The following is a 13,995-nucleotide window of genomic DNA, read 5'->3' as shown; positions in this document are numbered from 1 at the left end:
TTTCATGAATATAAGCCTATTAATGAAAGATACTGTACCTTAGAATAACAGCAAAGACAAGTTTTTAAAGGATTTCCATGAAGAACCAATGGTACACTGTATAGTGAATCATAGAATCATAGAATCGTAGAACAGTTAGAGGTGGAAAGGGCCTTAAGATCATCTAGTTCCAACCCCCCCTGACATGGGCCTCACACTAAACCACGTCACCCAAGGCTCTGTCTGACGTGGCCTTAAACACCGTCAGGGATGGAGCATTCACAACTTCCCTGGGCAACCCATTCCAGTGCCTCACCACCCTTACAGTAAAGAACTTCTTCCTTATATCCAATCTAAACTTCCCCTGTTTAAGTTTGAACCCGTTACCCTTCTCCTATCACTACAGTCTGTAACAAAGAGTCCCTCCCTGGCATCCTGATAGACCCCCTTCAGATACTGGAAGGCTGTTATGAGGTCTCCACGCAGCCTTCTCTTCTCCAGGCTGAAAAGCCCCAACTTTCTCAGCCTGTCTTCATACGGGAGGTGCTCCAGTCCCCTGATCATCCTCGTGGCCCTCCTCTGGACTTGTTCCAACAGTTCCATGTCCGTTTTATGTTGAGGACACCAGAACTGTGCACAATACTCCAAGTGAGGTCTCACAAGAGCAGAGTAGAGGGGCAGGATCACCTCCTTTGACCTGCTGGTCACGCTCCTTTTGATGCAGCCCAGGATACGGTTGGCTTTCTGGGCTGTGAGCGCACACTTCCTGATCATGTTCATTTTCTTACCGACCAACACCCCCAAGTCCTTCTCCGCAGGGCTGCTCTGAATCTCTTCTCTGCCCAACCTGTAGCTGTGCCTGGGATTGCTCCGACCCAGGTGTAGGACCTTGCACTTGGCATGGTTAAACCTCATGAGGTTGGCATCAGCCCACCTCACAAGCATGTCAAGGTCCCTCTGGGTGGCATTCCTTCCCTCCAGGGTATCAACCGAACCACACAGCTTGGTGTCATCGGCAAACTTGCTGAGGGCGCACTCAATCCCACTGTCCATGTCACCAACAAAGATGTTAAACAAGACCGGTCCCAACACCGATCCCTGAGGGACGCCACTCGTTACTGGTCTCCAGCCGGACATTGAGCCATTGACCACAACTATTTGCCTGTGGCCATCCAGCCAGGTCTTTATCCACCGAGTGGTCCACCTATCAAATTGACGTCTCTCCAATTTAGAGACAAGGATGTCGTGTGGGACAGTGTCGAACACTTTGCACAAGTCCAGGTAGATGACGTCAACTGCTCTACTCTTGTCCATCAGTTCCATATTCTCATCATAAAAGGCCACCAAATTGGTCAGGCAGGATTTCCCCTTAGTGAAGCCATGCTGGCTGTCACCAAGCACCTTGTTGATTTTCATGTGACTTAGCATGCCTTCCAGGAGGGCCTGCTCCAAGATTTTGCCAGGCACAGAGGTGAGACTGACTGGTCTGTAATTCCCCAGGTCATCCATTTTCCCCTTCTTGAAAATGGGGGTTATATTTCCCTTTTTCCAGTCATCGGGAACTTCACCTCACTGCCATGATTTTTCGAATATAATGGACAGTGGCTTAGCAACTTCATTCTCCAGCTCCTTCAGGACCCATGGATGGATTTTATCAGGTCCCATGGACCTTTGTATGTTCAGGTTCTTAAGATGGTCTCGAACCAGATCCTCTCCTACAGTGGGCATAAGATCTTCATTCTCACAGCCCCTGTGTCTGCCTTCCAAGACTTGGGTGGTGTGGTCAGAGCATCTGCCAGTGAAGAGTGAGGCAAAGAAGTCATTAAGAACCTCAGCCTTCTCCAAATCCAGGGTAGCCAGATCTCCTGATAGCTTCTGGCGAGGGCCCATGTTGTCCCTAGTCTGTCTTTTCTTTGCAATGTAATTATAGAATCCCTTCCTGTTATCTTTCATATCCCTAGCCAAATTTAATTCTAACTGGGCCTCAGCTTTCCTAACCTGGTTCCTAGCTTCCCAAATAACATCACTGTATTCTTCCAGGCCGCCTGTCCTTGCTTCCACCAGTTACATACCTCATCATTTTGCAATGAAAAAGTTCTATAAACCTGGATTTAAAAATTTTTCTTTGCATGTTGACCAAAATGTTTTCGATAAAGTCACAAGCAAAATTATTCTATCATTTGTAAAAAAAAAAATAAATAAAAAATAAAATAAAAAGAAAGAACTGTCACCAGTCCACTTAGCAACCTTGCTTTGCCTGATTTTATTGGCCTAGTCACAAAGGACAAGTCCTCGTTACCCACCCATTGTACATAGAATCATAGAATAGTTAGGGTTGGAAAGGACCTTAAGATCATCTAGTTACAACCCCCCTCCCATGGGCAAGGACACCTCACACTAAACCATCTCGCCCAAGGCTCTGTCCAGCCTGGCCTTAAACACCAGCAGGGATGAAGCATTCACAACTTCCCTGGGCAACCCATTCCAGTGCCTCAGCATCCTTACAGTAAAGAACTTCTTCCTCATATCCAGTCTAAACTTCCCCTGTTTAAGTTTTAACCCGTTACCCATTGTCCTGTCACTGCAGTCCATAATGAAGAGTCCCTCCCTGGCATCCCTATAGCCCCCCTTCAGATATTGGAAGGCTGCTATGAGGTCTCCACGCAGCCTTCTCTTCTCCAGGCTGAACAGCCCCAACTTTCTCAGCCTGTCTTCATACAGGAGGTGCTCCAGTCCCTTGATCATCCCTGTGGCCCTCCTCTGGACTTGTTCCAACAGTTCCATGTCCTTTTTATGTTAAGGACACCAGAACTGTACACAATACTGCAGGTGAGGTCTCACAAGAGCAGAGTAGAGGGGTGCATGTTTTTTTGCCACATACAAACTATATAATTAATAAAGCTTACCCTGATTACACTGGGGTTTATGGCTATCATAACCTTCTGGATTAATTTGTGTGTGAAATACTGAAGTAAGTCTTTCTTCTTCCTTGGCACAGGAGGGACCTGGAAGGAATTTTTTCAGTAAAATTTAAATTGTATTTAAAGCAGATCTATTTTCATGTACAGTATAATATAAGACCTCACATATGAAAGTTAAAGAAATTTACTTGGATAAATTACATAGCCACCATATTTCTCAAGAAATAAAGAAGGGGAAAAAAATGTAAGGTGTCTCTCACGAATAATTACACTGTTTCCTATGTCTGGTTTGGGGTTTTTTAAACTACTGCCCACCGAGGATAAAAAAGTACATTCTAGAAGATACAGCCCAAGGCCCTAAAGTTCAAAAGCCTCTGCAGACATCATGTAGCAAGTCATCTAGAATTCAGAATGAGAATAAAGTATCCAGGTTTTCACAGCTGATGTCTGCCTGTGCATGAATTGTTAAACTTCTAAGTGGCTTTAGTCAAGGGTATAGCCAAAAAAAAAAGAAAAACAAAAACCCAAAAAAACCTGTTCAAACATCCTAGCATGCAAGAGTTGTTTCACTTACTTAAAGAAAAAATTCAGTCATGATATTGATACATATTAACTGGAAGTGCAAAATAGAGCATTAACTTGGAGTCTATACACTTAGCACTTACAGCGAAGGACTTGTATTGCAAAGAAACATATATTTCACATATGGAAAGAACAACCAACATCCTGTAATAACAGAGTTTAATGGACTCAACCGAAAGTACGATTTTGTTGCACAGAGCACAGGGAAATTGATTTAAGGCTATTTAATTAACTCCTGATTTAATTTTCTGCCATGAGTGTGTCAGAGGGGTTTTTGCACCTGAGGGGCTGGGACACAAGTTATTAATGATTTTGTACCCGGAACCTGTGTTTGATTTCACAGCCACATTAAAAGCTATAATTAAACAGCTCCCCTATTTAATTTATTTAATAGGACTCTTTATCAAATTCAAGCTCTGAAAGCCAAAATAGATAAAATGCATTCCATTTCAGTATCAGCCAAAGCAGCTATCTGGGCATTCATTTAAATAAATAAATAAATAAATAAACAAGACCTGAAAAGTAAGGCATCAGCATGTCAAAGAAAATTCAAGATAAAGATCAAACTGGAGTATAAATATAAATATAAATCTGAACTGTGCAGAGTTTTCTCAGTAGAGCACACTGGAACCCATATGATGCACATGATCTCTACAGCAAGGAGTTACCTTTGAAATAATAGGGGAATTGGAGCAGGGAGTTCATTAACAACCATGTAGTCTTGCTTGCCTACTGTTTTTTACTATACCCTGACATCTACTGGAGACTTTTTCAATATCTCTCATATCAAATTCAGTGTTCTTCCATAATAGCCCAAACTTTAGCATAAAAATAAAAGCAGGTTACCTTATAATAATAAGCTTTGCTGAAGTGTTTTACCCACACTTGCTACCCTTATTATGCACACATTTCCAACATTCAAGCTGAGATTCTTGCTCAACAATAATCATTTAGATCTCAAATACTTATTCTCTCCCCAAAAAGTAAAAAAGACAGGATGCACCACAATTCTGTTTTCTTTCAGCAAGAAACCCTTTCAATCAAGGTATACAGGCACAGGACAGGATGTAAAATGTGTGTATGACTGACAGACCTCTGAGAACTACGGCACCAAGACAGAGTATTCAAACAGCAATTTTTTCTAAATCCACTCTTGGGTAATTTTGACTTGGTGTGTTCTTGACAAGCTGAGTCTGATTGTGCTCCCCCTGCCCAACCAAGACATTGTGAACAGAATGCCTACAGTTTGTTCCAGTTTCTCCCTCAGTAAGTCCAGCCACAGAAAGAAAAAGGATATTTTAAAATAACAAAATTTTTTTTTTCAGGTCCCTGTGAGCAGGCACATTCTCTTCAAATTCTTGGAAAAAAAATACTGATACTTCAGAATGTGTTTCAACCACTTGCTTCAGAACTCCAACAGAAACTGTGTCCTTCTAACTCAGAAAAAAAAGGATGCGTAAATAATTTAACTTTTCTTACCATACTCTACCTACAGTTTTACATGATTGGTATTCACTACAATTTTGAGTGCACTCAGTCTTTTTTGTTATATATCACATTCCACATTTCTGTTTCATTAACTATTTGTTTACTTTTTCTTGTAAAGAACTCAATCCTTCATTAGTCCCTTGTCTACTTTTAATGCAGCTACAGAATTTGGCAGTTGAGATGGAAATGATTTTACTAAAAGACTAAAATGCAAAAGTTCATTCTTAGCAGTGTGTTCACTTCCACTTTGAATATTTTTGTCTTTATTGTCACATCATAATACAGCTCAGAAATTATCTTAACAGACTTCCTGGTCTTTTCTCCTTGAGAATATTCTCTTAGCATATCTTTAACGTAGCTTCACTTTTTAAAACTGCCATCTATCCTAATTTTATTTGCCTAGAATTTTCAGAAAAAAAAAGCCAAATAAAAAAAAAATAATCCAAGATCAAGCTTCATATGTAGTTTCCATTAAAAAAACAAGCCTGATGTTGAAGTACAACATCTACATTTGTGATAATGCAAAAATTATTTCATTTAAGTTTCATATATTCCCTTGATGTACTCTTACATGTAAATATTATTTTATTGTAAAGGTTTGAAAGCCTTATAGTATAAAAAAAAAAAAAAAAAAATCAAAATATGGGATAATTATAACAGGGTATTTTCTTCTCCTTCTTACTTACCAGCTGTATCCTGCCATGGTGAGATCAAAGCTAAAAAAAGTTTTGTGTTTTCTATCTCTTCATGGCTTTCAGTGGTTCTGATAGACTATTTAAAAGAAACAAAGAAATAAAACATAAATTTACAGATACATGCATATATTTACATAAAAAAATACTTGAAGGCAAAATACATTGTCAGGTCTAATGAACTTCAGACCCTATTAAAAATTCCTTGTCCTATGGCAACATTTACTGACTATTTTATTTATTTCTTAAGACTATGTCGTGGTTTAAACCCTAACCAGACAGCTTGTTCACTCACTCCCAGTGAGTGGTGCTGGGTGGAGAGCAATCAAGGCCCCGCCCCCGGGGCTCTCCCCTTCCCCGCTCCCTAGGGAACAGGGAGGAGGATCGAAAGAGTGCAACTCCTATGGGTTGTGACAAGAACAGTCCAGCAACCAATGTACAACACAAATCACCACCTCTACCACCAACGACAACAATGATAAGAGAAAATAACAAGGGAAGAGGATACAATACCACCGGCCAAGAAACGAGTCCCACCCGGAAGCCCCCATCCTTCCAGGTAACTCCCAGTTACCCCCCACCCCGGGCATGACGTACTGTGGTATGGAATACCTCTTTGGCTAGCCTGGGTCAAGCGCCCCGTCTCTGCTTCCTCCCGGCTTCCCCTCCTCCCTGGCAGAGCATGAGCCTCACAAAGTCCTTGGTCAGGGTAAACATCACTTAGCAACAACCGAAAACATCGGTATCACCAGCACTGTTACCAGGCTGGAAGTCAAAACACAGCACTGCACCAGCTACCACGAAGGAGAAACATGACTGCTACTGCTGAACCCAGCACAGACTATCAGCCTCTCACAGCATCTCATGAAGTTATGATAAAGGCATGGTAGAATTTTAAAGCCTCATGTGTTGTCTTGTATATGGAGACACATTTTATAATACAAAAGTTCTGTAATTTATACATGGCTTTGAGTCCAAACCCATTGAAACTATGAGATGCAGTCAAACCAACTGCAATTATGCCTTTTTTGCAACTGACATTTGTATTCATGTAAATTATACAATACTTAACCACAGACGAAATACTAACTCATATGTTTCAAGGCTTAAATTGACATCCAACTGCTAGAGAGCAGGATAGGAATAATGTGAAGTAATTTATGCTGTATGGTTCTTACACCTTCTTCAGAGGGCATCTCTTTTGTTCGGTAACAGACAATACTGAAATGGATGGGCCTAAGAAAAATCATACTAGAGGGGAATAAACGCTTTTAAGTCTGGGTTCACAAACGTTACACACTACCATACCTGCAACAAGCAAGCTCAAGTGTAAAACTGTACTAGTAAACCACACCTAGACAGCTGCATATTTGGCTTCTGGTCATATCAGTTTTTAATGACCATGGCCTTCTTTCAAAGCCTGTTGGCAATATATATTAAAACCTATTCAAAGTTACTTTTTAAGATCTATTTCTTCACTTTACGCATACAACTGTGAGTTATTTAATAAAATAATGTCTATGAAACATAATTGTTAGACACTACTTTAAGATATAAAACTATCTTACTTTGTATTAAGTACAAACTATTTACAAAATAATCAGAACATTCTAACCTGAAGCTCTTCCCAGAGCTTTGCCCTCATTTCTTTGCCTTGTTTTTTAACTTCTCTCTCCTTAAAATGTTTTTTTGCCAGTATTGTGTCAAGTTCATTCATTTTCTTTATAGCTGCTTGAATCTGAGGATCTACATCTGTTTCTTCAGAATATTCCAAGTTGGAAAAGTTTGCTGTAGAATGCATTTTAAATTAATTTTAGCTTGAAGCATTTCAACTTTTTAAAAAATGCAGAAAAATAAATTCAGTTCAAGTTGTTTGATTTCAACCATAGACAAGAGTAAAAATACTCTCAAGCACATATGTCATTCTTGCTTCTAAACCTGTTTATAGCATGGAAAAATACAGAAAAAGTCTTTGTAACAGAACACTGAATCGCACTCTGAACTCTAGCAGCTGGGTATAGGGGGAAGGGAGAAAGAGCCCCCTGCATTTTGAGCAAGTGATTTGATTCAAATTTATAATAGAAGAGTGATATCTCCACAGTATCAGCAAAAATCACAAAAAAAAAAAAGCTTAAAAATAAAAAATAATTTCCTCAGCCTGACTAGTAGAATACATGATGAACTGTCATTCACTAAAATGAATCATTCTGGGGTTAAGAGAGACTCTGTAATATCTCTACTTTTAAATGTTATTGAAGTTTCAGTCTTGAGTTATAGCTCAGCTAAACCAGATTCTGATACTGGTTCTAGAAAACTGTTGTTTTGAAAAACAGAAATGGTGAAATATTATGGATGGAAACTGCAATTACTTGATTAAAATAGATTTTTGTACTATCTCATTTTTTCTTAAACATGCAGTTTACAATTTCTGATCGCTTTTTAGCTTTTCCCCTTCCTATCGCATTCTCATGCTCTGCCCTCTTTCCTGGTTAAACTTAGCTTCCATGGCAAGAATAAAGGAAACAACTGTAGCACTGTCCCTATCCCACAGACTTCCAAGTTTTGGAGTCCTTCAATGCTCTTTATTTTTCTAATCTTTTGAGGCCAAATGCTTTACACATCCATTCATCCCAAGCCTTTACTGTAATGCACTGGTCTACTTTATGCCATAAAAGGAGGTGAGTGACACAGCAAGGGAGAGCTATAAGAACCTAACCAGGAAAGCCCCAAGGGCAGAAGCTGAAAAAGAGCATTTATTTCAAGTGGCCTGAACCCAGCAAATGGATTTGACCTGAAAGTCCTGAGTGAAGCTTTGAAGTTGAGCTCTATCCCACTTCTTTTTTGAAGAAATTAATACTATGTTAGATCACCAGTACTGCTGCTCTAGATAGATAGAATCACTCCTGGATTCTGCCTTATTAGATTGACTGAATCTATGTAAAACTCAAATACTACCATATCATTAAAGAAAGTGAATATCCTTTAATAAAATAATCTTTAAATAAAGAATTCATCCGACACCTCTTGAATATCACAAGGTACATACATTTTCAATTTGTTATATTTCTTTATAACTACAGAATATACACACAAATACACCATGGTCCCGAACTCTGAGAAGCATTAACAAGTGGAAGGGGAGCAGAAGTTTTATGGCACTGTTCACTTTATACACCTGAAAAGTAGTACCTGCTTTTGCATTACTTAGTTTTCCTTGGGAAGGTTCACAGAATTTTAAAGTCTTTATTTCAGTGCAGTCGTCTCCAGAATCTGAGTTAGAAATACATCCTGAAAAACATAGGAAAAAGCCTTTCACCAAAAAAATACATGTGAAACAACGTTTAAAGATACTTTTTGAAATGTTAACAATAAAGACACCAAAATAATACATTTTTGCAATCCACAAAGCCTCTGTATGGATTACTGTTTAAAAAATTGTAACTACTAGCGCACTAGCACGCACGTTAAACACAGAAACAAGAATCAAGGGATTATTTTTACTGCAATTCTGCCATGAAATCTTATCTAACCTTGAAGAAGGTATCCAAACTTTTGTTTCACATACTGACCTTTTCTATTTTTAAAGAGTTGGAAGCTCTAGAAAGTTAATTTATTACAATTTATAAAATCGTAATAAAGAATGCCATCTGAAGCATTTCTAAAACTGCTTTCATTAAAATTAGATACTGTGTATTTGTATGTAAAGTATGTTATTAGTATCAGCATTGTTCAGTTATTAAACACTATAAATTACAACCATAATTTCCAGGGTTTTGGACTGGTGGACCATTATTAGGATACAACATTTCTAACAAGTTATCATGATTTGTGTGAAAAGTTTGATAAAAACACCTTACTGAAAACATCTCCTAACATGGCTCCATAGGACACATGCAGATGGGTTCTCCTGATCTTTTAGGCCATCACTAAGGTGCATATCACAGCTTAGATGCCACAAGACATACATTGTGGTGGTAATGGCAGTAATAACACATTTATTTCAAAGATGTATTCAATATAGTGAAGAGAAATAAAGGTATGAATTTTCACACCTCCTTCTCTTCTAGAATTTTATCGATTTGCATCCTCTTTTCCCACCACCAATAGAATTTTACCCGAACTATACAAACATTGTATTTGGTCTAGCCACAACACAAGAAAGTTATTCCACACCTGACAGCTCCTTATGATTCAGTATACATTTCTGAAGAAAGACAGTTGTACTCTCCACCGTGGTTCTCTGATTTGTTCTTACTTCCTTGACATCAGATTTCTCTCTGTTATCACCTTTGTTTTCTTCTGGACAGCAGTGTTCTAAACTGCCTCTTTGATGACTACCAGGCAAACTGACAGGTGAATCAACCTATGAAATGCAAATTAATTGTTATCACAAAACTACAAATATTCTGGGGGGAGAAAAATATAATCACAATAATCACATACTATCACAAAGGCTAACAACAATTCTATACAACAATTCTATACAACACTGCACTGACTACTAGTCAGGCTGAGGAAATTATTTTTTATTTTTAAGCTCATTTTTTCTGTGATTTTTGCTGATTCTATACAGTACTGCTTTTAAGCACTTCTTAAATGAAACAACCATTTTCAGATACAACACAAAATTCTGTTTCTTAGATATCACATTGATTCTCAAACTCATCATTCCACAAAATGCCAGATTTGGGGTTGCCAGGCTAGGAAATGATTTCAAAGGTTTATGCCATTTCTGCTGCAGCACAGGGTAGAGTCAACCAATTAACAGCTTGTGTGTACAACAGCCTTGTCCATTCCCTGACACTATGGGTCCACTGCACCAGGTAGTAGCCAAACTTTCCTCATTGTTTTTTATAGTCTTTGAAGGGCTGAAAAGGTTATGCTTATTTTATCAGTCTCAAGAGGCAGAAATTTTCATGCAATAGCCTAGGTCTGAATTTGGATTAAGAGTTACCTGATGTTAACTTAATACCCAATAGTGAACCTATAAAAAAATATTTTAATACTTCCGTGAAGCATCCCATTCTACAGACAGGTGAAAAGAGGGACACTACAATTGGACTAATCTTAATTAAAACAATTCAAACCTGTAATTCCAAAGACCCACTTCCTACAGCCCAACAACCTTATCACATATCCCGTTCCCAAACTTAAGTTAATCCCCAATATTAGTTTTTTCAGAGGACAGATGGTTTCTGTTAAATCCCTGGAGCTTACATATTTCTTGGAACACCATGAATTTTTTTTTTATTTGATTCAAACATATCCTGATAGCACTTTATAATCAAAAATTCAACTTGTGAGGATTGCTCAAATCCTTTCTTTTAATAGTAAATTTAATTTTTATCCCAGCTTAAATTTAAAAGCACAAATGGGATGGAAGTGAAACACAATTTCATGGCCAATGCATCAACAGCCTATAGCTATGCATCTATGCATTATTGACAGATTTTCTTTAAAACAGTATTTAATAATCTGATTAAAAATAAAGAGGAAGACAAACCAGTTTTCCAGGTTGTAGTGCTGAATAGCCCTTTTTGTGGTGAACATAAAACTAACACAGATTCTGAAAAATGAAATTAAATACCATTCCATGTATGCACAAAGAGCAGCCCACATTCATGAGCTTTCACATAACCCCTTAGCACGCCTGCAGAGCCCAGGACTTTATATGAAGAAAAAAAGGCAGAATCTTACTCCTTTGGCATTATAGTAAGAATTAGATATAGGGTTTCTAACCTAATGAAGGTGAAAAGAATTACCTTAGGCAAATGTGGCTCTGCTGTTGGTAACTCCATAGATGTATTTAAAGATCTACAATTAGGATAAGCTCTTGAGCCAGATGCAGGCCTTGGTATTTTATCCAAGCTCCCCCTTTTAATATCCATTGAGACCTAAAATTGGAAAGAAAAAAAAAAACACCACCTTCTAAACTATCAGTTTTATAAGAAAGCAACACAAACACAGTAATATTCCAGATGTAGATTACACAAGTTTCAAATCCTTTCTATTAATTCAATGTTCAGAGTATAAACTAGCTTGCTACTAAAGTATACATTTATTAATATATGTGCAAATATACATTTATATTATCAAGCCAACCAAAGTATTTGAATGTGCATACTGTCATAGAACTTTAAATAGCTAAAATCTTAAAAGTAGTCTCACAACAAAGGAAACCTCCTGGCTCTTTTTATTATTATTATTTTCTTAAAAACATGGGACTTCAAAAATGTGCATCAAGAAAAGAATGAGAATATTTTAAAGACACCTTGAACATATCTAATAAAGTGACCAATAGCCTTTTATATTCAGCACTTCTAAACAGTGGAAGTTCCCAAATCCAAATGATCATGTTCACTGTTTCAATTAAAATTTGAGTTTAAACAATAGAAAAGCACGGTTCTCTGCAAAAAACTGTGTGAATTTACAGGAATTAGGTATCTGAGTATCTGGTATTTTTCAGAAGGCCCAAATGAATACAACTTCTTATTGCAGTACAAGAAAAAGTACAAACTGAGTCATGTACACACATCAGATCAAATAATGGTTTTGGGTTGAAAGGGATCTTAAAAAACATCTAGTTCCAACCCTCCTGCCATGCATAGGGATACCTTCTACTAGACCAGATTGCTCAAAGCCTCATCCAACCCTGCCTTGAACACTGCTGAGGATGGGGCAGCCACAGTTTCTCTGAACAACTTGTGCCAGTGCCTCACCTTCCCCTCAAGGGGAAGAACTTATTTCTTACATCTAACCTAAATCTCCCGTCTGACTGCTTGAAGCCATTCCCCCTTGTCCTGTCATTATATGCCCTTGTAAAACATCCCTCTCCAGCTTTCTTATAAGCCCTTTTTAGGTACTGGAAGGCTGCTCTAAGGTCTCCATACAGCCTTCTCTTCTGCATGGCTGAACAACCCCAATTCTCTCAGCCTGTTTTCACAGGAGAGGCACTCCAGCCCTCATAGTATCTTCGTGGCCTTCCCACGCATACCAAAGTATAAAGGAGTGGGCAGAGAAAAGTGGTTCACTTCAACTCATAGATCCCAGGCTTACCCTGTGGAGACAGGCTGATTCCGGAACAAAAACCAACCAACCAACCAACCAAGCCCATACAAACAACCGCACGCAAGACACACTTATCTCACGGGAGGTTTCCCGTACCGGCAGGTAGGTAGATGGCAGGCAGCCCTTTTCTGCTCTTGAAAGAGGAGCGCCGGGAGCTGCTTCTTCGGGCGTGCTGCCCGGCAGAGCCGCAGCTCCGACCACCCCACCTGAGGCAAGTAGGGCTGGTGGAACCCTCCTCGCCCGGAGGGACTGGCACGCGTTATGCCCCGGCACCGCCGTGTCCGTCCCACCTCTACCGCGGGAGGGCGGCAGCGCGGGGGCGGCGGAGCTGGCACAACCGCTGTCTCCGCCACCGTTCCCATGACAACCAACGCGCAGGGCTCTCGCGATAATTACAGGGTTCCGCCTTGGGGCGGTACCATCGTCTGGACGGGTGTCATGAGGACGAGTTGGTCTTAGCTTATTCTCAGGGAGGCAGCTATAATCGAGCTCTTACTTGTTGACAAAGTCTGAGCCACCAAGATAACCTCACTGAAGCCTCTCCTCTCCGTCTCTATACTGTTAAATGCTACAGTGAGAGAATCCTTTTCCTTCCTCCTCCCCCACAGATGGTTGGGCTGTACCGGGTCTGTTGCCGGGGCGGCGGGAACGCGGCGCCGCTGCTGGAGTGTCCCTGTCTGTGTGGCGGGTCCGGGCCGAGCAGCGCCGGGCAGCGGGAGGCTGGGCCATGGGAAAGGGAGAGCCAAGCCCAGGTCCCCCTGCCAGCGCCCAAGACTGTCACTGGGGCTCAGGCAGGGCGGCGGCGGGCGCCCTGCCGGCAGGTTTCGGTGTGCTGCCGCAGGGGCCCTCGGCTGCCTGGACCCGCGGGCGCATGTAAGGGGTAAGGAGTCTTGAAAGATGGGTCGCGTTTAGTAGGTGGGCGCTGTCAGCGGACTAAGTGGCATGGCAGGTACATAGCTGAAGCCTTGGCTTTTCTTAAACCTCGTCGAAACGGTGGGTCCCCGGCAGCTGGGCAGTTTGTAGCGGGTGTCCTTTGGAGTCCGCGATAAAACCTGCCAGCCGGGGTATTGTAGACATTAGTTGCAGCCATTTTAATTACAGCATAATTCTCATAGCTTCTGGCATTCCAGCTTCAGTAAAAAAAACAGGTTTTGAAGTGTTTAATCCTACAGGATGTTACTACATCGAGCCTTTTGAACAATGTATTTGTGCTGTGAAATATCACTGTTTCTTTTGATACTCTGTCTAGTCTCCTGCATAAATTG

The 13,995-nt window shown here is 40.2% G+C and overlaps 1 protein-coding gene across 2 annotated transcripts in view; it reads right to left on the bottom strand.

Moving 5' to 3' along the window:
* Window positions 1–11,566, bottom strand: part of FSIP1 (fibrous sheath interacting protein 1) — a 78,586-nt gene extending 67,020 nt beyond the window's left edge. For both annotated transcript variants that reach the window (XM_062619303.1, XM_062619302.1), the window contains exons 1-6: window positions 11,425–11,566; window positions 9,836–10,025; window positions 8,852–8,950; window positions 7,278–7,450; window positions 5,657–5,741; window positions 2,886–2,984 (exon numbers count right to left, since the gene is read on the bottom strand). In XM_062619303.1, the coding sequence (XP_062475287.1) occupies window positions 2,886–2,984; window positions 5,657–5,741; window positions 7,278–7,450; window positions 8,852–8,950; window positions 9,836–10,025; window positions 11,425–11,550 (772 nt within the window). In that variant the 5' untranslated portion in view covers window positions 11,551–11,566. The remainder of the gene's footprint in view (window positions 1–2,885; window positions 2,985–5,656; window positions 5,742–7,277; window positions 7,451–8,851; window positions 8,951–9,835; window positions 10,026–11,424) is intronic.
* Between the last annotated feature and the right edge of the window lie 2,429 nt (window positions 11,567–13,995).

The sequence above is a fragment of the Pezoporus occidentalis genome, unplaced genomic scaffold, assembly GCF_034315485.1.
Source record: "Pezoporus occidentalis ecotype Australia unplaced genomic scaffold, CSIRO_AGI_Poc_V1 ctg21, whole genome shotgun sequence".
Classification (NCBI taxonomy): domain Eukaryota; kingdom Metazoa; phylum Chordata; class Aves; order Psittaciformes; family Psittacidae; genus Pezoporus; species Pezoporus occidentalis.
The sequence above is the reverse complement of the archived record's forward strand: the minus strand, read 5'-3'. Positions and strand labels throughout refer to the sequence as shown.